The sequence below is a fragment of the Colletotrichum godetiae genome (genome assembly GCF_030913485.1).
Source record: "Colletotrichum godetiae strain CBS 193.32 chromosome Unknown BDP55scaffold_33, whole genome shotgun sequence".
Taxonomy (NCBI): domain Eukaryota; kingdom Fungi; phylum Ascomycota; class Sordariomycetes; order Glomerellales; family Glomerellaceae; genus Colletotrichum; species Colletotrichum godetiae.
The window spans coordinates 6165-28248 of NW_026851281.1; the positions used below are offsets into that span (position 1 = coordinate 6165).

General features: G+C 53.0%; 10 protein-coding genes across 10 annotated transcripts; 4 read left to right on the plus strand and 6 right to left on the minus strand.

Moving 5' to 3' along the window:
- Positions 1 to 270: 270 nt before the first annotated feature.
- Positions 271 to 826, plus strand: BDP55DRAFT_730776 (complex 1 protein; the record flags this gene model as incomplete). The annotated part of the gene is made up of 5 exons (XM_060579736.1): positions 271 to 293; positions 354 to 486; positions 556 to 634; positions 709 to 750; positions 804 to 826. 5 exons carry the CDS (start codon positions 271 to 273, stop codon positions 824 to 826), a joined length of 300 nt encoding a protein of 99 aa, XP_060427030.1.
- A 759-nt stretch (positions 827 to 1585) lies between these two features.
- BDP55DRAFT_717491 (histone H2A-like protein) lies at positions 1586 to 2282 on the minus strand (the record flags this gene model as incomplete). The annotated part of the gene is made up of 3 exons (XM_060578376.1): positions 2088 to 2282; positions 1693 to 1985; positions 1586 to 1650 (listed from the first exon to the last, which is right to left on the minus strand). Exons 1-3 carry the CDS (start codon positions 2141 to 2143, stop codon positions 1586 to 1588), a joined length of 414 nt encoding a protein of 137 aa, XP_060427031.1. The 5' UTR covers positions 2144 to 2282.
- Positions 2283 to 4759: 2477 nt separating this feature from the next.
- On the plus strand, positions 4760 to 5748 carry BDP55DRAFT_670871 (histone H2B). Its single transcript, XM_060575418.1, has 4 exons — positions 4760 to 5062; positions 5161 to 5232; positions 5289 to 5376; positions 5427 to 5748. The coding sequence occupies exons 1-4, from the start codon at positions 4900 to 4902 to the stop codon at positions 5515 to 5517; spliced, it is 414 nt and encodes a 137-aa protein (XP_060427032.1). The 5' UTR covers positions 4760 to 4899; the 3' UTR covers positions 5518 to 5748.
- A 157-nt stretch (positions 5749 to 5905) lies between these two features.
- Positions 5906 to 8134, minus strand: BDP55DRAFT_556893 (uncharacterized protein; the record flags this gene model as incomplete). Its single annotated transcript, XM_060569637.1, has 3 exons — positions 5906 to 6362; positions 6421 to 7930; positions 8014 to 8134. The coding sequence occupies 3 exons, from the start codon at positions 8132 to 8134 to the stop codon at positions 5906 to 5908; spliced, it is 2088 nt and encodes a 695-aa protein (XP_060427033.1).
- Positions 8135 to 9139: 1005 nt separating this feature from the next.
- BDP55DRAFT_229771 (peptidase family C54) lies at positions 9140 to 11005 on the plus strand. The gene is made up of 4 exons (XM_060566139.1): positions 9140 to 9816; positions 9884 to 10052; positions 10109 to 10336; positions 10391 to 11005. Exons 1-4 carry the CDS (start codon positions 9246 to 9248, stop codon positions 10776 to 10778), a joined length of 1356 nt encoding a protein of 451 aa, XP_060427034.1. The 5' UTR covers positions 9140 to 9245; the 3' UTR covers positions 10779 to 11005.
- On the minus strand, positions 10964 to 13235 carry BDP55DRAFT_229818 (DnaJ domain-containing protein). The gene is made up of 3 exons (XM_060566140.1): positions 12773 to 13235; positions 11284 to 12709; positions 10964 to 11218 (listed from the first exon to the last, which is right to left on the minus strand). Exons 1-3 carry the CDS (start codon positions 12880 to 12882, stop codon positions 11087 to 11089), a joined length of 1668 nt encoding a protein of 555 aa, XP_060427035.1. The 5' UTR covers positions 12883 to 13235; the 3' UTR covers positions 10964 to 11086.
- Positions 13236 to 13450: 215 nt separating this feature from the next.
- BDP55DRAFT_670881 (uncharacterized protein) lies at positions 13451 to 13871 on the minus strand. Its single transcript, XM_060575419.1, has one exon. It carries the CDS (start codon positions 13725 to 13727, stop codon positions 13554 to 13556), a length of 174 nt encoding a protein of 57 aa, XP_060427036.1. The 5' UTR covers positions 13728 to 13871; the 3' UTR covers positions 13451 to 13553.
- A 554-nt stretch (positions 13872 to 14425) lies between these two features.
- Positions 14426 to 16490, plus strand: BDP55DRAFT_230064 (SPX domain-containing protein). Its single transcript, XM_060566142.1, has 5 exons — positions 14426 to 14616; positions 14806 to 14973; positions 15060 to 15803; positions 15870 to 16169; positions 16228 to 16490. Exons 1-5 carry the CDS (start codon positions 14574 to 14576, stop codon positions 16368 to 16370), a joined length of 1398 nt encoding a protein of 465 aa, XP_060427037.1. The 5' UTR covers positions 14426 to 14573; the 3' UTR covers positions 16371 to 16490.
- BDP55DRAFT_230043 (cystathionine gamma-synthase) lies at positions 16177 to 18648 on the minus strand. Its single transcript, XM_060566141.1, has 3 exons — positions 18500 to 18648; positions 18325 to 18419; positions 16177 to 18264 (listed from the first exon to the last, which is right to left on the minus strand). The coding sequence occupies exons 1-3, from the start codon at positions 18545 to 18547 to the stop codon at positions 16611 to 16613; spliced, it is 1797 nt and encodes a 598-aa protein (XP_060427038.1). The 5' UTR covers positions 18548 to 18648; the 3' UTR covers positions 16177 to 16610.
- Positions 18649 to 19714: 1066 nt separating this feature from the next.
- Positions 19715 to 21613, minus strand: BDP55DRAFT_730784 (uncharacterized protein; the record flags this gene model as incomplete). Its single annotated transcript, XM_060579737.1, has 1 exon — positions 19715 to 21613. One exon carries the CDS (start codon positions 21611 to 21613, stop codon positions 19715 to 19717), a length of 1899 nt encoding a protein of 632 aa, XP_060427039.1.
- Between the last annotated feature and the right edge of the window lie 471 nt (positions 21614 to 22084).

The following is a 22084-nucleotide window of genomic DNA, read 5'->3' on the forward strand; positions in this document are numbered from 1 at the left end:
TGTAGAAGTCTTGATAGGACGTGACAGTTCCGCGATGCGGCTCTGCTCAGGCTTCGTGCCTCAGGCCACAATCGGCGATACCAACGCCCCGGCCTGCATCTTTGTACCAAGCTCATCTACCTCATTCCCGGGAACTTCGTAATTGTCGACGCGCCATTGGCAGCCCAAGCCCGTTCTATGTTACCATCCTTTCGCCCATACGCTCTTTCTACTCCAGACGACTTTCATCCTTCGGTCCCGACGCAATTGAATTGAGCTTGGCCCATCATCATGTCGACCCGTCAAGCGGCACTGTGAGTCAAAGATCAACGACTGACAGGGCAGAGCCGACATGCTGACAGTTGTCACGACAGGTCGCTTTACCGGCGTTCGCTGAAGCTGGCTCTCGACTGGGCTGTTCATCGCCACCTCTGGAGAGGCCAGGCGCTGTACATACGCTCCTTGTTCGAGGCCAACCGATCCGTGACGGACTCCAGACAAAAGAGAGTGAGTAATGCGTCGGGCAGAGACTGGGAATGAGTTCGGAGCGACGAATGCTGATATGAACTTTCACAGGAGCTTTTGGCCCAGACAGAGAAACTGCTGTCGAAGTGGAAGCACCCAGAGCCCTACGTGCACCCGACAGCACCCGGCGGTTCGTCACATCCTTCTCCGAGAAACGACAGCCCTCTACAAATAGCGCAGACGATGCTGATGACGATTCTACAGGTTCCAAATTCGAGCGCAACCTCCGAGCACCTATCCTTGATCGTGAGTCCAATCCGTGACGAATATTGCACCACCCCCTCCTAACCGAGAAATAGCGCCACCCCCATTGAAGTTCTGAGCGAGGAGTGAAGGCACGGAATGGAGAAAGACTGGGATTACAAAACACGACGTTGATTTACACGACATAGAAATTCCATGTGGAAGCTTCAATGCGCGATTCTGACATCACCGTACCGGGGGTTGTGGACCGGGACAGTTGATGCACCATCGTAACAAATATGTGCCGTCTGGCCAAACCTAGCCCAGCGGCCGCCAACGCGCATGTCGTTCAGCCCGCAAGCATAGCTCACCCGATCCTTACGAGCCTGTATAATACAATACCGTCATCCGATTACTATAGACATCAAATTGTCACGTCGTATCAAATAGTGGCACAGGAAATCGGCCATTGGATATTTCCGCCAGTCTCTTTGCTCTATAGGAGGGAACAACCTATAAGACTGATAACATATACGCCCTGGTAACGAATTTAGAGAAAAGCAGCTGCATGCGCATGCGGCACATCTGTCACCGATGAGCCTGACTAAATATCCGCTGACACATCTTCTCAGACACTTGACTCGACGGTCACCGATAGCGAAGCTGAACAGACCCGTCAGAAACAAACTCACACACCGAACCAAGAAAGGCAGTATCACCCAATTATGCGAAACATGATCTTCAAAAGGTATTCTCATTCGTAACCATAGCTTCCTGCCGTGGTATTATTGTACAACCCAAACGTGAAAATCAACCGTGAACCCTGAACCGTGACCCCGATGTCATGACAACCCAAAGCAGCCGACCAGCACGAAAAAAACCCAAACTAGACACCCGTTTACAACTCTTGGCTCTGGTTCTTGCCAGTCTTGCCAGTCTTCTTGGGCAGCAGGTCTTGAAACTCTGTTAGCAATTGACGGCGAAACCGATGCGAGGTCAACTTACTCTGGTGAATGTTGGGCAGAACACCACCCTGGGCGATCGTGACGTGGCCGAGAAGCTTGTTCAACTCCTCATCGTTGCGGATGGCGAGCTGAAGATGACGAGGAATAATGCGGGTCTTCTTGTTGTCGCGGGCGGCGTTGCCAGCAAGCTCGAGAATCTCAGCAGCAAGGTACTCGAGGACTGCGGCGAGGTAAACGGGGGCACCAGCACCGACACGCTGGGCGTAGTTGCCCTTGCGGAGCAGACGGTGAACACGACCGACAGGGAATGCGAGACCGGCCTTAGAGGAACGACTAGAGATTCAAGGTTAGTAAACGAAACTCAACCTTGTGATGTTGGAAAAAGGCGCAAGGGAATATGCCGCCTTCCAAAAAGCTTCGGAATAAGGAACTTACGATTGCGCGTTCTTGGAACCGCTGGCCTTGCCGCCGGACTTTCCGCCTCCAGTCATTTTTGAATTTGGGGTTTGGGGTGAGTTGTGGGAGAGAGTTGGGTATTGAAGTAGACGCGTAAAAAGCGACTTGACTGAGTGCTGGCTGTGAGTTGGGGATGGAAAAGTGAGATGAAGATGGAAGAAAGGGCGTTGATGGTGGGGAGTGAAGAAGTTAAGTAGTTTTCGCGTTAGAGGAGCTCAATCACGGATCACCAACGCGCGATTTGGCGCTAAGCCCAAACCAGAAAATCGGTGTTGTGGTAGACTGAATGGTGCAGTGCTGCGGTGCATCATTTTTCTGGGCCCCGGGCTGGAAGGCAGGTACGTACCTTATCAGTCCTGCCGCCCGCAGCAATGCCGCTTGTTTGGTGGACGCAAGCTAGGTACAGATAAGCCTCAAGGCAGGCTGCCAGACGCGACTTCCACGACAGGGCCCCAAGGCAAGGAAGCGATTGCGTCCAGATGCGATCAATGCAAGGAAATAAAACCCCCCGCGGTCCCGCTCCCCTTTCCATCATCATTGCCGGGCCCTACTCACGTCCCTTTTCCCCTTCCACCTTTTTTTTCATTTGCACTTTCCGCTTTTAACCCCCCCCCCCCCCCCCCCCCCCCCCCCTTCCCGCGCGGGGTTCCGATTTTCGAATTATTTGACTGGCCAGGAAAAACCGTCACCGAGCCACGCCTTGATCACTTTCTCTTGCCTAATTTTCCTCCCCTCCCATCACTCACATTTCTCTGAACGAATCGCCACGACACAATCAGTTGGAGAGAGTATCACTTATCGGACTGATGCGACGCACTCACTTCTCCTTCTTCTGTCGACTATGTGAACACAATTTTTTTTTTGTTCTGGAGCTATAGTGTTTTGATGCAAGACAATACGGCTCATTTTCACGCATAGCTCCGACCATCCAGAGCATTTAAATTATCAGAGGATTCTTTTTGTGAAAAATGGTTGACCAAGTATACCGCTACTACTTTTGGTGTCAAAGTTCCGAGCTGAGGCCATCTCGAGGCATGTTAGTCAACCATGTCCTTACTCTGATGACCTGCGATATCTTTTGTTCTCTTCCCATTTTGCATTTTGTTGAAATGGAAAGCCTTGCATCTCAACTCCTTTATGCGAACTATAGATTTAGTGTCCAGTGACATTTCGACCCCATATGACTTGCATCGAGATGGATCTCAGATCTACTGGAACCCGCTGTACATCACGAATACAGTCCGATACGTGTGTTCATGTGAAGAAGCCTAATGAGACCCAGGCACCTGGGCCTCATATGGCCCATCGCTCGGCTCCATCCCGTATCGGGTCCGGAGAAATCTTCAAATCGAGAGCCCCGCGTCCTGTCTGACCCCGTCGGATAGAGCCTCCTAGAGCGCCTTATATAGCGACCCCTGCATGCTGCTCGTGGTGTTTCTACAGTAAACGGGCCCAGCCTTATAATGGCACTGAGTGTGGAGGGGTCCCGATTTGTACCGTAGAGCCCACCGCGTTACCATTGACCGCGTTTCCAGTGGCTGAAGAGTGGACGAAGTTTCTCCTGCTAAACGGAGTACGCCATCATGCAGGCTAGGTATTTGTACTCCACGTTCGATACCGCGGGCTCATGCCTTGCCTTTGTCGCCAGGTAGGGGTCGTTCTACCTCAGGTGTGCACGAAATATGGATCTCAACGAGCAGAGAACCTAGTACAGAATTTCACTGAGCCCCCGACAATTACAATAAAGACGTTTAGACCTAGGCCACTTAGAAATCGAGGTTGCAGGCTAGTCGGCTGCCCCCGTGGTCAACGACGCAAGCTGCAATCGACGCGTCGAGAAAAGTGCGAATCTCCTGCAAACTCAGAGGCTGCTCTCGGTGTCACCATTCCCCGAATGCACGCGAAGAGAAGCTCTATCTTACGGTGCCGTGCATAAGGCGTGTTTCTATCTCCATCTAGAGTGCTAAACCACCTCTGGCAGTATGGGCACTACATAGGCACATGTCGAACCGCCTGAAGATGTCGACTCAGCGGCGCATTGGCACGGGGACCCGAACATTCTCTCTGTTCTCAACTTATCACGTGTGTTGGAGAGATCCGGTTGACTCTAAATTGTTACTACGCACCAGCACTGCGAGAGCCATATTCTCGAGTCGTCAGTCAACCTCCCTAGACAATAAGTGGTGACTCGTGAGTAGGTGACCCGGCGAGTATTCGTGATGGGGACTGTTGGTTCGTTCGTGATGGGATGCTGTTATTGGTTGTAGCCCGTTCTTCAAGTCTCCCCTGCCCGCTTGGTGATACGCGAATTAAAAAAAAAATACATTGAGCGTCCCGTCACGTATTTGTTTTTTAGCGCGAACGCGTATGAGCACCCCAGTCCGGCAGCCGCTCTCGTGGGCGGTGGTCCTTCCCTCCATATTCCAGACCCGCTTTCCCGGTTCCCAGCCAACCAAGACAGCCGATTCCCCTTTTACCAGGCAAAGGCAACACCAGTGCACGCCCCCGGTACCCAGCCCAGGGCCTCAGTGTGCCGCTGCTACTGGTAACTGACCACCCACCTGGGCCACCCCTCCCCAAAATCACTCTGTCCTCGCATCAAATCAGTAACGCCGCAGGAGCCCGTCGCGTCCAGCTACAAAAACCCAGCCCACCCCCCCAAACTTCTTCCTGCCACATCAACTCTTCCTTACTCCATCATCCAGCTTCATCCACGGTCGCCAGTCGCAATCCATTTCAACCAACTTACTCACCTACTCATTTTTCACCTCCACTAATCCAAACCGCAAAAATGCCCCCCAAGGCCGCCGACAAGAAGCCCGCCTCCAAGGCCCCTGCCACTGCCTCCAAGGCACCCGAGAAGAAGGATGCTGGCAAGAAGACCGCCGCCTCTGGCGACAAGAAGAAGCGCACCAAGTCCCGCAAGGAGACCTACTCCTCCTACATCTACAAGGGTGAGTGGCATCGATGCCTCGCGACATTAGTCGACGCGTCGCGTCTTCCACGATATCCAACACTTTCAATACAACGTATTCTGACGCGATCTTCACAGTCCTGAAGCAGGTCCACCCCGACACTGGTATCTCCAACCGTGCCATGTCTATCCTCAACTCCTTTGTCAACGGTAAGTAAAACATCGCAATGCCTATTGATGTGCATTGTTCCTAACGCGGCACTCAGACATCTTCGAGCGCGTTGCCTCCGAGGCTTCCAAGCTTGCCGCCTACAACAAGAAGTCCACCATCTCCTCTCGCGAGATCCAGACCTCGTATGTCATCATCCTATACCCGAAAGTCAAACCAGCTAACCCTTCCGCAGTGTTCGCCTCATCCTGCCCGGTGAGCTGGCCAAGCACGCTGTCTCTGAAGGCACCAAGGCCGTTACCAAGTACTCTTCTTCCACGAAATAAGGGTGCTTGTACTGCTTTTCTTTTCGGGCATTGGATTTTACTTGGCATTTGGGTGTCATGATGAGACCTGTCAAGGTTACCAATATCCTTGGGGTCTCTTAATGCGTTACGGATGGTTTGCTTTTTTGGGGGCAATGTCTTCACGGTCAAACGGGGTTCGCGGGTTGTACAATACACCTTGAGAATAGGGTTTTCGGACGAATGAAATCGTACACATGAACATCAACAAAAGTTTTCTCGCCATTGCCTATGTGCTCCCATGCGCGCATCTACTAAATTGAGAGCATAGGTTTCCGTTTGGCCCGCGAGCTACTTGGCACAACAGAACAAGCAATATTGAACGCACCACGCATGACAACCAATTGCAGCGCGACAACAACGATGCCTGTTATCCGAGCCCGGCCTTGCTACGTTTGACAACATGGGCGACAGGCTGCAGAATGCCTTTGTTGTTAAGCGCGCCTAGTGCGGTTCCGCTACTCCAGCCCATTTTCTCGAGCATCGCGCGACCTTTATTTTCCTGGCTCAACTCTGGCGCGGACCCTCCGACGACCTCACCATCCCGATAAGCGACGCCAGCGTGCCCGCCGCCACCTCCACGCCGAGCCGATTGCCTGTGCACGGCGGCTCGCACTGCTGAATCGTTGCGGGGGAAGTATTTGCGACCGACCCGAGCAATGGCCATATCGAAGATCTCATCAGCAAATTTGGCGGTCCTGAAAGTCCGGTGGAGCATGGGTCGCCTTTGATCACCCGACCCTGTCGACTTGGATTTGATATTGAATTTGCTGGCCAGTTCGTGAATCACCTTCCGAGCATGATTGTCCATGGGCGGCAAAGTGAGACTGCGGCAACAAGTCAGCTTTCAGTATATCGGGTGCACTTGAAAGGCACGGAACTTACCTAGGTTGCGTGCCCAAGAGGAACGTCCTCAGCTCATCGGCGATTTGTTCAAGCCCCATCCCGTGCGGGTATTTGACTCTGAGATCTTCCGGGTTGGCATGTTTACCTAACAGACCTTGAGTACGCAAGGCCTGGCGCTCTTTCTTCCTCTCGGCCTTTTTCAAGCGGTCATTCTTCCACGCGGCCTTCATCTTGCCCTCTAGCTCGGAGTCCGAAACGTCAAATACGGGAACCTTGCCTCTGGCACCCTTGCCCTTCTTGGGCTTCAGAGCCGGGCGGCTCCAGTCCATGAAATCGAAATCGTCGATCTCATTCGCAAATCTGTCTGCAGCTGATGTAAAGATATCGTCGTCTTGGTCGCTTGAATCCGAATGCGGCGATGCGTCTTCAGCATGGGATTGCTCGAGTGATGCCAGATAGGACACATCCGTCTCAAAAATGCCTATCAGTGCATGATCATCTTGCGTGCTTTTGCCCCTTCCGGATCGCCTCTGTGTAGTACGGATAGGCCTCTTGTCGCTCGCTCGAGGAACCTCTCCGGCATCTGCTGACATACACTCCGGATCGCTGTTGCCGTCTGATGACTCCTTAGTCTTGCTCGTGGCTACAATGGTCTGGAACGAGTCATCGATACCGTCGGACTCACTCAAAGAACCGCCAATGTCACGGCGAGAGTAGGCTTTCGCAGGCATCAGGGCTTCGTCCTCGCCATATTCCCTCATGTTGGCAATATAGTCAGCAACCAAGTCATCTTCCTCCTGTCGCTTCAAATCTTTGACGGCATTTGGACGAGATTGCTGTATAGAGCTTCCCGCGGTCTTCACAGGCACATTTTGGCGGCTGTCTTTCCTCGACTTGACCGTCTTCTCCAGGACGTTGATCTCCGTGGAAATGCCGCCCAGGTTGAAGGTTTTCAGCTTTGATTTGGCCTTGGACTTTGAACTTTGTCCATCCCTGGGGACCTTGTTGCGACCTCGGAACAGAATGACCTCCTCACTCGAATTGGAAGGCGCAGGCGACGGAGAACGAGTCGGAGTTCGATCCACAGATGTGTCAAGCAGTTGATTCTCTCCCACAACGTCGAAGAAGAATGGAAGAGGCGATGCTGTATCCTGTGTGACGGGAGCCTCAGCGCCAGTGACGTCATCCGCTCGAGGGATCATAGCCTGTTCTGCCTCTTGCGGGCCTAGAGAGGCATCTGTAATTTGTACGGCATCATCAACCGGTGTTGCCTCGTGGTTGAGGGCTTCGTCAAGCGAAAAGGCAGGCTCAAGTTCGGTGGAAGGTGTATCGGCGGCTCGATCATGGGTAGTATTTTGTCCATCGGTTTCCGCTTGAGGTCTGTTTGTAAACCCCACCTCATCCTTCTGTAAGATGCTCTCTAGTTGTTTGAGGGGCTCTGCGGCTCCAGTATTGATAAAGGCAACCGGCCTATGGCGTAGTTTTGAATCACTGCTCCAGGGTGACGAGCGATGAGCGGTGCTGCGGGCTTCGTCTTGCAATGTGAAACCTATGGCGAACCTGGTTAACTCATACGTCGCAAATGAGAGGTACTTTCAGAAAAGAATTCTGATCAGGATGGCATATACTGACCGGCTGAGGCCATCGCAGGAATGAAGCTGGGTGCATGCCGCTCTGTGCCACCAGGAGGGCGAAAGCGAGGGGCATTGCGTGGTGGCGCACGAGCGCCACCTCTTCTTCCACCGCGCGGCATCGCTGCTCACGCGATGCAGAGGCTTCAATGAAGTCTCGTCCAGATATGCGGTCTCTGGGTAGTGAATGAGCAGTTCTTGTCGACTGGAAGACACGGTTGTGGGAGCTCTGAGCCTCACCTTTTGCTGAGGTCGGAAAGCATGTGGCAAGCTAGCTTAAAAAATCCCTTCTATCCGTCCCTGTATTATAACACAAAGTGGGGGGTGGGGACCTAGGCACCGGGGGTAAGGTACCTCAGGTGCCACGGGTGCTTACCTACTTGGAGAAGCACCGTAGAAGTTGATACCTTAGGTTTGCACGAAAGCCTCCGAGAGTTGCTGAGCACTATTGCAGCTGTTATCGATAACAAAAGCTTGGACCGGGCACAAATCATTGGCCACAGGGCAAAGTATCCGGATACATGCCTTGCGGACAAGATCCAGCGCCTTCCGAGGTAAACGCTTCGAACCGTAAGTACTCTGTACTTATCGCATTAGTTGTCGATCAAAAGAGGACCTGGGCCGCCCTCCCCTCACCAGGGCACCTAGCGTGGGGCATCATGCCTCCCTACGGATACAGGCTCCTTACTGTGCAACGGTACTACCTGAGTGCCACATCAAGAGCCCCGCTGTGTTCGGCCGATGCGTCACAGGGCCTGTCCGCCTGTCACCGGCTCAGATAGCTGAGAACCTGCGCTGCAGGTGTTCCTTCTGGTTACGTAGAGTTCCTTTCTATCACGCAAGGTAGTCTGGCTGTGCTAGCTTGTCTGCCTATCCATTCACGGTACCTACCTCCCCGTCGCATGCCTCGAGTCGAGATTGCCATCCCCCTTACTCTTCCATCATCTCCCGACAGACAGGCCGACCGACTTATTACGTTGATCATCTATCACGCCTGCGGCCACGCATCCGCCTGATTTCTAGTGTAATCGCCCAACTCTCAAGCTTGCACTGTCTGTCATCTGCAACATTCGCCCTTCTGTCTGCTTTTGACTTCTCCAAAGTCGTACTTACAGCTGTCAGAAGGAAGGACCGCTAGATTACCTTTGTTGTCGCCTGCGCACACGAGATCAACTTACTCAAGGACGAGTCATTCGATATCGTAGACAGGCTTTGCAGTCGAACCTATCCGCGATGGCTGCGGTAGACCTCGGCCGATACCGTCGCATCGTCCAGATGTTTTGGGATCCCGAACCCACCAACGACCATCAGAGCGATCTTCCAGTTTGGTGCTTGGGTCGTTCTTACAAGCTGAATACCAAGGCTACAAAAGAGAAAGATACAGACCATCGAAGCCAAACCCCTCCGTCGACCGAGCCAACCGAACACAAGCCAAAAGCCTCACAGGTGTTGGCGACAGCCTCGGCCTCAGCCAAGGCCCCGGAAACCCCCCCAGATTCTGTGTCCAGTAGCTTTTCGTCTTCGCTTGCTTACGATGAGGATTACCTGGAGCAGGACGGCGGATGGCCATCGGCGTTTCTCGACGATTTTGAGTCCAAGTTTTGGATGACGTACCGATCAGAATTCCAGGCCATAGCCAAATCTACAGATCCACGAGCCTCGTCCGCTTTATCATTCTCAATGCGTATCAAAAGTCAACTGGTGGATCAAAACGGTTTCTCGTCTGACAGTGGCTGGGGATGCATGATCCGGTCAGGTCAAAGCTTACTCGCGAACGCGACGGCGGTTATCAACCTAGGGCGCGGTCAGTTGCTCTGGATACCTCAACAATCACTTTTGCTATAAGTGCCTTTCGCTGACTCTGCTGGTAGGATGGCGACGAGGTGATAAACCCGAAGAGGAGAGAAAGCTGATTTCCCTATTCGCGGACGATCCGAGGGCGCCTTATTCCATCCACCAATTTGTTCAACACGGGGCAGTGGCATGTGGGAAATACCCAGGAGAGTGGTTTGGCCCCTCGGCCACCGCTCGCTGCATTCAGTACGCCTACATTATTGTTCCTAGATGCGGAAATGCAGGCTAATTTCCTACCCCAGAGCCTTGGCCAATGCTCAAGAACACCCGCCTCTCCGAGTGTACTCCACCGGAGACGGGCCTGATGTCTATGAGGAGAACTTCATGAAGATTGCTAAACCCGAAGGTTCTCAGTTCCATCCGACACTCATATTGGTTGGCACGAGGCTCGGAATTGACAAGATTACCCCGGTCTACTGGGAGGCTCTCATAGCCGCACTACAAATGCCACAGTCGGTGGGCATTGCAGGGTAAGTACCTCAAACAAAGTCAAGATATGGTGTACTCATTCATGGCTATTACAGTGGCAGACCTTCCTCTTCCCACTACTTCATTGGCACACAAGGTTCTTACTTATTTTACCTCGATCCGCACCATACTCGACCTGCCCTTCCCTTCCACACGGATCCTTCTCGCTACAGTGAAGCAGATATTGATACAGCCCATACTCGACGCTTACGCCGGCTTCATGTCCGGGAGCTGGACCCCAGTATGCTTATTGGTTTCTTGATTCAGGACGAGGACGACTGGGCCGAGTGGAGGCGTAACGTGAAGCACGTCCAAGGAAAAGCAGTGATTCATGTAGCAGACTACGACCCTGTGTCGAGAAGCGGAGGAGGAGAGCGGGACAGCGCCATTGATGAAGTGGAAACGCTTAGTGACGATGACGGCGACACCATCTTGGACGCTTGAGATTTTCCGGCGTATGCTACGATCCTTCAGTCAGGATCCAAGACCGAAATCCATGGGCGTTGGAAACGCATCAATGTACATGGCCCGATACAGGGCTTCCTCACCTCAAGCCACTGGGCTAGGGATAGGTTACATCCCGATTTCAGCGATGGTCGCATTATTGGCGTAAAGGATCCTTACTTTGATCACGAGGGTGGGCGACACAGGATTGGTTGGGTATGGACATTGATTCGATTTGGGGTGCGACTTCGCTTTTCAAACGTTGGATAATCGTCTAAGGCAGCTCAGTCTTAAGTACAGATATTGACTCAGCGTCTCTTCTTCTTGGCACCCGCTGGGGCTTTTGCATTCGGTGCTGGCCGGGCGTGATTAAGATCGCGAATGTGACTGAAGAGCTGGCTTTTGGAGGGAAACGATGCATTACACACAATGCATGTATTCTACGGGTCGGGTGTCAGTGATCAAAAGCGCAATTATTTTTGGTTCCATCCAGAAGGGGACTTACAGTGTTAGTTTCGGCATCCTCCACTGCTTGGCGTGCTGCTCTCTTTTCACGTTTCGCCTTGGCCTTCCCTAACTTCTTTGGCTGTGGTCCGTGGTCACTATCATTGTCATCGTCAAGTGACAAAGCTTCTAGACTGGCTGATGCAGTCTGAGCAGCAGCAGAAGCGGCAGCAGCAGCAGCTTTTGTGCCATCACCCTGGCTCGCCCTGGTGAGAGTAGGATCGTCCGCGAATAACCTTTGCTCAACCTCGGCACGCGAAGCATACTCGTCATCTCCGATATTGTCGGACGACGTATCAGTGAGCTCTGTCTCATCGATTTGAGAGGCTGATTCTCCCGGTGTGTCATCCTTGCCCTTGACGGCGTCTTCTTGACCACGTTCCTGAGAATCAACCTCCTCCTCCTCCCCAGATTCGTGGCTCGGCATCTCTTTCGCAGGCGCGATAGGAGCGTCGCGTAGACCCAGATCCATATCTTCGTTCTTCATTTGGCGCCTCAAGTACTGCACTGCCTTTATGTGTTTTTTGCTCCTCTCATGTGCCTCGAATGATTTCTCGCTCTTGAAAGTCTTGTTGCATACAACGCATTCGATCTCCTCTACCTCTGATTCCTCCTCCTCGCTGCTTGAGAAGTGGCCGGCCGCGTCGCCATCCTCCCTCGCCTGAGCCCAGTCAGGAACGAAAGCCTCGGATAGCTTCTCTTTATTGGCGGCACGTGAGCGTGCGGCTTGAGCGGCAGCGGCGGATCGTAAAGACTCCTGGCGTTCGGCAGCTGTTTGAGTGTTTGGAAGATAACGAGGATCGCGTTTTCGAACAAAGGTGACGAGGAATCTGACTGCTTCGTTGAATTCTCGTATGGCTTCATCACGAATCTTCTTATTTTCCTTCTCCATAGCACGCCTGATACGACGATCTGGGGCCTCTACGAGTCGGTATTCATCCTTCCATGCAAAAGTCTTGCGAGTCGAGAAGCTCGCCCAGGCACTGTAGAAGGCCTTGACAGTGTGCTCATAGCTGTCTGTAGAGGAGCCAAAAGTGGGATAATCTGGAGTGTCTCTCACGTCATAGACGCCAGCGGCGATTTCCTCGTCAACAAGATGGTCGAATGTCGCCTTCGCGATGCCGAAGAACCCTGTAGGACCGTCCGTGAAGGGAACGGTGGAATCAAAGTGGCGAATGAGGGAGAATATATCTTCGGTGGACGTGAGCTTCACATTGTTGTACTCGGGAGTACTGCCTAAATCGGTCGGATCGGTCCCACGCAAGATAGCTTCGCGATGAGAGTCGTACCAAGCTTTTTCCTGGGGATCGGCGAGGACTTCGTATGCTGCCTGGATTTCGGCGAAGCGACGGGTCGCGTTCAGGACATCGTGAAAGTTTCGGTCCGGATGAAGCTCAAGTGCTCGTTTTCTGTAAGCTTTCTTAATTCTGTAGTCCCGAGACCGATTAGTACAAGTTCAAGAGCACTGGAAGCGAAGAACGAGCACGTACTCGTCGTCAGAAGCGTCGCGCTCAACTCCAAGTAGCTCATAGTAACACGTCTTGACGGGTTGGGATGAGCTCTCGCTCTGGTCTCGGCCAGAGGATTGTTGAGCGCCCATGGCACGTCGAAGACACTATGGAGCGTAAAGAGAAGTGGGTGGCTAATTTGTCCGCTAGAGTTGGTCTACGAAGTACCTGTTGATGTGGGAGCTGCCACGTAATAGTGTGATGGAGCCAGTACGTGTTTGTTGAAAGCTGGCGACCGGTCGAACAATTCGGAGATGCTGCTCAATTAAAAACAAGTGACCAAGATATTCAGCGGGTCAAGAACATCAGGAATGATCGCAACAGATGAAGGGAATATGTAAGTTAGCCCCGTTAGGTAAGGTATTTCCGTAAGTACGGATAGAACTTCGTTGTAGTGCTTGGACTTTAGGTAATAATTCTTGAACCGACTTTCTTTTTTTTACAGGTGCCCCTCCATACTGTACCTTATGCCCCGCAACCCCTCATTGTCTTCCGTCCCGGGCCAGATAAGATAAGAAACCAAGGGTTGTCGAGGTCGGAGGTAGTAGGTACCGCGACAAGGTACTGGGTACTTATCCATCCAGGTTCGGAGCATACATCTACGTTGCCTTGTCGCATGGATATAGTCATACTCTGTATTCGTACCTATTCGTACGATGACAAAGACGAACAATGACTCTCGCTTGGTCCACCTGGTATGGCAACGTGCCAAGTCTGAGATTTGTGACTGGACCGAGTTGCAATACGCAGCATTAGAGAGGAGCTACTTTTCGACTGGATTAAATGCCACCCTTTTGTGGGTGTGCTTTGGGTGAGATATCTTCAGATGACTGACGCCATGTACGGAAACCACAGTCTGCATAGCTGGGACTGATGCAGGTAGGTAGAGGTAGGTATCTGAATCCGTACTCCGTACACTAAGCAAGTCTCGCGTCATGCAAACTTGGAACTTGCAGTGACTTGAAAGGTTGGAATCCTGCAGACAAGGGGGATGGTACCCGTTGCGACGTTTTCATACTGTAGTTTCCCTATACATATAGGTTGGCCCATCCGTGTGACTGTATCTTGGGACGGTCTCGTCAGGTAAGGTACTGTACAGACCGGGTAACCCACCAACTCTGCCCGATCCCCTACTGCACTTTCTTGATGTTACTCCAAGCATGCCTGCATGTATCCATGAGCCTAGGTTCTACGGAGACAAGTCCATTACCTACCAAAGGTACCTACCCACTACCTACCTAGGTACTGTATCCCGGTCGTGATCTGTTCTCGTCTGCCCCAGACTCCGATTAGGTATTCACCTATCGCCTTACCTTGCCTTACCTAATACCTGAAAAAGACAAAGGACTGACGAGAAGCAACAAGCGAGGAGCCACTGTCGGGGATGGGATGGGATGGCGTAAGGTAGGCACGCACGGTGTAGGCACCCATGCCATGCCCTCCCCCCTCCTCGCCTTTCCCTCCCTGTCCTGGTTGTTCGACAGCATGGTCCAGCCCAGCCTAGCCCAGCAAGTCGAGGCCGGTGACAGGAAACCAATTTAGTTACGTACTTTTGCGTGTCTGTGACTGAAATTTTATATAGTGCAACTACGCTGCTGACCCTTTATCCGTACCTATCTTTTCTTCACAAGCCCCCCAACCCTCTTTCTTGACCATTCGTCTGTGAATCCAGGGCTATCCTATCCACCCCTCGGAGAGAAAGCCATGTCTTTACACCTTGCCAAGACACCCGTCCGAGTATCGAGTATTGTTGCACTGCAGATCCGACCAAATTGAATACGCCATGAAGTTTGCACACGACTTTAAGGAAACGCTTAGGCGGCAAGGTAAGTCTACTAGATGCCTTTTTCTTATCCGTATTTCCTCTCAAATTCCATATCTTCAGCTCACAGAGACGGGCGTCTCATCCTCATCCCCCTCCTTACGTTACCTGTTCGTCTCATCTCAGATGCTCTGCGGGAATGAATGTCCTCTTCAGAAGAGACGATGCATTGACTGACGCTGCTCAACTCCAGACTTCCCGCCTCACTGGATTGATCAGGCCATCCCATATGGCCAGCTGAAGAAGGTTCTCAAACGTGTCGCCAGGGAACTCAAGGATTTGGGGCTTGATCCTGAGACTCTACGCCAACTTCTCGACCCGGCCAATGATTCGCCACTGGCCGCTAAATACCGTCTCAATGGTAAACTCTCTGCCCCCTCCCGCCCAACGGTGTTCGGATCGCCGTCACCCCCCACCTCTACCACAACGGCTAACTTGCACACACAGCTGCCGGGAACTCAAAGCTATTGAGGCCAAAGCTGACTGTCTTGGTGCACATGCGCGACGGCAATGCTATTGATGCATCGCTGACGCCCGCGTCCCGTTCCCTCATTGAACGCATCGCCGCCTTGCAGTCCCACGATCCAGGTCAACCGATCCCGGCCGCAGCTCATGAGGAGGCCGTACCAGCAAAGTCGCCAGTTTCATCTGCCGAGTCTCTTGCCAATGCTGAGATTGAGTTATCAGACACCCAGAGTTGTCTCCAAGTCCAAAGCCACTTACTGCCTACCGAGCACTTTGAGCGAATCGAAGTTCCACTTGTCTTTGATAGTGAATTCTTTGATATCCTGCAGAGCGATGTCAACAACTTGGATGCACTTCAGGCAAAGGAAGAAAAGGCCATGGTGACAGAAATCGTTGCCCTGAGACAGGAAATTTCGCATTTGACAAAACCCAGCCGACTCTCCAAGAGCGACCTTGCGAGGTGGCGCGCCATTTTCGAACTGTATCTGGACGCCCAGGTCTTCTTCTCAACCAATGAGCAAGATCACGGGTCACGAACCAGCCAGACGGCTGCGAAGCAGCTTCAGTGGTTCCAGGAAGAAATCACAAAGAGGAATCTCGTCAAATCATTCAAGATTGCCGAGAGTCGCGAAGCCCTGGTTCGCTTCTTGAGTCTCAACGCCGTTCTCCTCAAAAATTTGCAGTTCCAGGAAATTAACCAGGTTGCCATCTACAAGATTCTGAAAAGTGAGCCTCGCTCCTCCCGTTACCACTTTCAACCTACTTTGATATTCCAAAGCTAATCTGTGACAGAATTCGATAAACGAACTTGTCTTGGTGTTTCAAAATCCTTTCCCATTCAAGTCCACTCCGACAAGCTGCTGGCTGGCTCCGTGGCAAAAGACATCTGCGCCCAAATGTCCACCGATTTGGTGTCAGTCGTACCGCAGATTAGCGACTATCTGTGTCCAATTTGCTTCGCCATCGCTTATAGGCCTGTCCGATTAGCCTGCCAACATGTATTTTGCATCCGGTGCATTGTCAAGATCCAGCGTCGGAAAGAGAACCACTGTCCTTTGTGTAGAGCAGACACCGTCATGAAGGCTTCCGCAGGTGAGTAGAACAAATTACTTGATACAAAGTGTAAACTGTCTGACACTGATGATCGCAGATAATCTGGATATTCAACTAGAGAGATACATGCGCAAGTACTTTCCCAAGGAGGCTAAGGAGAAGCAACGGGCCAACGAGATCGAACGAGGCATCGAAGACTATGGTCCCGAATACGTGCACTCTGAATGCTCCATCATGTAAATGTTGCCATGTTTTATTTTCTTCTTCTTCGCTTTCCCATAGATTTCTTAGAGATACCCTTGCCGGTTGTAGCTCGAGCTTCCGGTCGTGACGAGACTTGAATGTGAGAAATAGTCTTGCAGTCGTTACTGGCGAGTGCTTTCTCGCTACTCTCATAATTCTTGTCACCTTCAGCTTCTGCGTGCCTCCGCGCCCAACTATCCATTACCGACCCTCTACTACCGAGTTTTGCTGTGCGATTCAAGCATCTTGGGACATTTCAACTGCTTCAAGAGCACTGGTGAAAATCATTTGTAACTCGTCCGTCTCCTCCAGTCCGACACTGACGCGAATGAGGTCCGGATCAACACCCAGGCCGGCTGCCCAGTCGAGCTCTTGGTAATGCGCCAATAGTACGTAGGGCGATGTCAGAGTAAAGTTCGTACCCAGACTTGGGCCCTTGGCCGTCTCAATGGCGTCGAAGAACGCAATGGCGTGGGCCTTCTTGTGGAACGTGACCGAGAGAAGGCCGCCATAGCCTCCGCCGGGCAACTTGCAAAGATCGTAGTTGGGTCTCGTCGGGTTGACTCTGGGGTAATAGACGCATTTTACCAGCGGGTGGGCCGAGAGGATGTCGCAAATGGTCTCGGAACTCTCGTTGATACGCTCAATACGCGAGGCAAAATCGCGACTGTTACGCTCCATGAAAACGACGTCCTCTGGCCAGTACGTGTCTTCCAGGTCCTCGACCCAAGCAGCCTTCAGGGCCTGGTAATACTTGCCGCTTGGGTTCAGGATGGCGCTGCCACCCATGACGTTGCAGTCGCCCGAGAAGATCTTGGTCAGACTGCTCACGACGATGTCGGCGTATTGTAGCACGTCAATGTTGATGAAGCTGCCAATGGTCTCGTCTACAACGACGCCAAAGTCGTACTTATCTGCGAGGGTACGGATCCGCGCCAAGTTTGGACAGGTTAGGAGGGGGTTGCCGGGGAATTCACAGAAGAGCGCCAGGAAGCGCTCGCCACCCTCCAGACGCTTTTCGAGGTCGTCAAGATCTTCTTCTGAAGCGCGTCCGTAGAAGAGACAACCAGGGCCAAACTTTTGCAGGATCTTGAGCGTATCAACGTAGGGGAAGCCAAAGTTGACAGACTGGAGGTCGCCCCTGGCGCGCAGCATGGCCCTGTGGGCGTTGTAGATGGCGTTCATGCCGCACGGGAACAGGTATACGTCGCTCTCTTGCAAGTCCTTTTGATTTCTGGTGTTTTCTCCCATGGGAGGCAGTGAGCTGATGCTGGCCTCCATGTCGGCGGCCATGGCGCCCGCAATTCTACGCTTGATGGCCGACCTGGCGCGCTCGACGAGGGACAGGTCGAGATTGCGGCCAAAGCGTTCCTCGAGGAAGCGCAGGCTTTCTTGCGTTTCAAACGCACTCTGCGGATTCACCTTGGCCGCGGGGTGGTGAGTTGTCTTGGTGTCGTCGATGGAGGATGGGCGGTGGTATCTCTTCGGGCCTCTGTGGACCTTTCCCACTGGCGAGTTAGGCCTTGCCACGGGCACAAAGAGGCCCTCCTTTAGTAGACCGTGACAGAACTCGGCCCTTCTGCTTGAGATTCCGTCTCCTGTATGCTGCCAGTACTGCTTGGCGACGGGGAACACCTCGGGGGCATACACCACGGCAGAGACGGTTGGTGACAGGGAGCGCAAGAGCGGCGAGATATCCTTGGCCGTGTCGAGCCCGAAATCAATGACGGTGGCATCGGCAGAAATTGAAGCATCTGCGTGCTTCTTTACAAAGGCCAGACACCTTCTCGCAATACGAGGAGTGGGAAACAACATGGCCTTCTGATCAGAGGGGCCATGCTGTGCAATCAGATCTTCAGCCAAGGCTCCGATGCTCCTATGAATGAAGAATCTTGACAGGGTCATAGTCTCAGCCGGGTACACAGAGTTGATTTAGGAAGACGAGGCTTACCTGGGATATCCGGTTGTCATCCTATCGACGACCCATGACTCTCCCTCTTCATAGCCGACATTCGCCTTCCACGTAGGAAGCTGAACGCTCACTGCCTGCAGGGGTTGTCAGTAACGACGTCACGTGGCTCTGAGGCATGGAAAAGTGAAGCATGTGGGAAATGGCTGTGGCGTACATGAGCAGTGTCTGGCGGGATGGATTGTCCCAGCTCTATAGCGGGCATTTTGACAATCTTGACTTGGGCTTCTATCTACGTGAACTGCACGATATGTTAGACCTCAGTTAGAAGTGTGTATGTTTAGACCAGGGATTGACTTGCTCTAGATTTCACCGAGGTGATGGTGTGTGTGTGTGTGGGATTTTATGCGTCGTTGGACTGTATGAGAATGAGATGAGTCAAGTAGACTGAAGTTTGGATTGTACAAGATGTGGGTCAAGGCCGGTGTAGAAGTGGCTAAAGTAGGTAAGGTATCACGCAAGAGCCCTCCACACATACAATCTTTCCTCTTTTCCGCAGTCTATATCTGTCTCATTCTCTCTTTCTGTACGTGGGGGGTGTGTATTTGCGCACTTTTGAGATGAAAGATGGTACAGACGGGGTAAGATAGGGGAAATGGTGACCCGGTTCAGCATCTGTGGATGAGAATAGACTGTCAATTGCGAATCTCATCAAGTTTGCCTCCAATGTCACGCCGGTACTTGACTAGAAGTTGGTAGAAATCTGCCAAATCCCCAGGACTGGGAGTGTGTGTCACTGTGACTGGTAGTTGTTGGTCTGTGCCGTGGCATGCGGGGCGCCGAGGATCGGAGTGAAACCCCGTGAGGGGCATTTCGTCTCTACGTAACCGAGACCATGATCAAGACCCCAAAAATTTCCAGCTCTTAGACGTGCAGCTCGACTTTTATGCCATGAGACGAGGAACACTACTCAACGCCAGTCTAGCATTTTGATAAACTTGACCCAAGAGAAGAAACCATGTACACGCATTAAGAGATTAAGCGGACCTCCGTGTTGGCCCGTGACCAAAAGAGTACAGGGGCGTCTCTAGCATCTATCTCAATGTTCATTCCAAGCAAGCAAACGTACTTCAACATAATTTTACCTGATCACATTCCATATCCTCACTGCGGCGGCCTCAGCCTCAGCTTGCCATCATCACCCTTCGTGAATAAAACAACTGCCACGCCATGCATCCAAATCCGTGTCCAATCCGTAAATGCCAGCCTCTAAATAGGAAAAAAATGTACTGCAATAGCCTCGGCACTCGTTCTGTGCGGCCGAGTAATCTGTTGGTGGTTTGGTGTTACTCGACCATGGAGGTCTTGCCAGCCTCGACCGCTGTATCAAAACAATCTGGTGGAAGACACTCCGTTACCCTCTTCAATCTCGTCAATGGTACTGACGCCTGCTGGTCTTGCTGCCGATACAGCTGATGCTATCACTTGGTGCTACGCTGATAGCGTCGTCTTCCCAGGCACTACGGCCACTATCAATGCGGCTCTTTGGCGGAGGAGGAGCGCGTGCCGATACATACGTCGGTGCTCGCGTAGCAGGGGGGTAGGCGAAGACCGGTTGTGTGTTTCGAACCACCGTTGGGGGTCTACTTGGAGCTCTGGTAGGAGCTCTGCTCGGTGCCCTGCTCGGTGCCTTGCTAGGGACAACAGTCGGCGCAGCCTGACTGGGTGCCATACTCGGAGCTCGGCTGGGGGCCACAGTGGGAGCTCTGCTACGCGCAACAGTCGGAGGCCGGCTTGGCGCCCTACTCGACGCTCTGCTCGGTGCCATGCTCGGGGCCTTGGTGGGCGCGCGGCTCGGGACAAGACTGGGGGCCATGGTCGGCGCGCGACTCGGCGCACGGCTAGGTGCTTGACTCCGCCCGCCCAGGATCGTCTCGACACTAGGCGGGGGCGGGCGGACGGTGGATTGAGACCTTCCGCTTCGGGCTGAGACATAGGTTCCGGCATCGTCAAGGACGGTGCGGGGCACCGCCGACCTGCTGGCTATGCTGTGTCTTGAGCCTGAATTACTCTGGTGCTCGTAATCGGTGAGCATGAGGGGAGCGGTCCGGGGAACGGCGGCCTGGCTGCGGGATCGAACACTGCTGCCTCTTCCCCCTTCGAGCTGATAGCGAGACGAAGCCCGGCTGCGGGTGTCGTCGTACAAGTCATCGGCGGCACGGCTTCGGGCGCCGACCTGGCTGTACTTGGCCATGTACTGGGGAGGTGCTCGGTTATCCGCGAGAGCCGGGTAAGCCTCTGGATACCGAATCTTCTCGACGGTCCTCTCGACTTCGACATAGCGTCCGGCCTGCGGATCCGCATATTGATCGGGGAAAGTGGCACGGCGTTGGAACGGAGGGGCGGCTCCGGAGCCGTCAAACTCCTGACGCGGAGCTCGTGCACGTTCCTTTCGCATCATTCCGTATGTGACGGCAGCGCCGGCGGCGGCGCCAACAGCTGCACCTAAAAGACTTCCGACAAGGGTGTTGGTAGTGATGCCGCTCGATGGAGAGGGCTGGGAAGGAGTTTCGTCTCTCTTTGACGGCGATTCGATGACAGAGGTGGTGACGCTTCGACGGAGCATTGTGTAGGGGGGTTCGTTACCGGGAAATGTCCCAGAGCGAGCAGCCATGGCGAAGACAGACGAAAAGCTTCCGGCAGAAGCGGAACCAGAAACAGAAGGCGGCGGCGGCGGTTCGGATGCTGCAACGTCGTAATTCCAATCCAGGATGCGACCAGCCTCTTCCGTGGTAGACTGTGTTTTTCGAACAGTCGACCCAGCATAAGAGGGAGGATAGTTGGGAGGGGGTTGATATACAACCTCCATGGTGTTACCATCCAAGTCGGTCACAGTGGCCCGGTGGATATCGCCACTCTGAGTGATTAAAGCGGGTCGAGTGAACTGATCAGCCGGGACGTTAGACAGCAGGTTTGGATTGGCCCGCACAGCAAAGGCGTGGAAGTCGGTGACAGCTGTGGGGGAGGAAGCAGAAAAGACGGCGCGAGAAAGCTTCAGGGGCTCGCTGGAATTGCGGGCCTCGCGGATTTGGAAAATGGGGGTGAGCGGGGATAGTATACCGTACGTGACGGTGCTGGGAAGTCTGATGGGGCTTGAGGTGGTGATGGTCGTCTTGGAGTCGGTGTCGGCGTCTTCGTTGGCGTTGGCGTTGGCGTCCGGGGGAGCGGTCTGCGAATCCGTAGATATATAGTGGATGCCCAAGGGTTGGAGGACGGCCGAGTAGAAGGAAGTTGAGGAGGGAAGATGGGAGACATCAAAGTAGGGAGTCATTTGGGGCGGTTGATGGTAAGAAGCCAATCTATAACCAGATCAGGCGGCTGTTTGAGGAAGGCGAGAGTGAAGCGAAGGGCTATGTGACAGGGCGAGAACAGTTGGTTGCGTGTAAGTGCCGTTGCGCTTCCGCGGACGCGAGGGAGGAAAAGAGGCGCAGACAGGCGATTCGAGCTAGCTAGGCTTGGTGGCAGCGTGGCAGCCTGGTTGATTTGTGCGTCCGTCGAGGTGGTTGCAAAGAAAATTCCGAGTGAAACTATCGAGGGCAACCTATTGATAATGGTGTGAAGGTTGGTAGTAGTAGTGCGCGGTGAGTGGTGGACTGGTGGTGGTGATGGTTGTAGTGCTAGTGGGTGATAAGATATCGACAAAGTCCAGTAGGTAATGGGCAGCGTAGCACTGGTGGCAGGAGACCCAAGTATACCCAATTTAGATAGATAGACAGACACTAGAATGCTAAGGTAAAAAGAA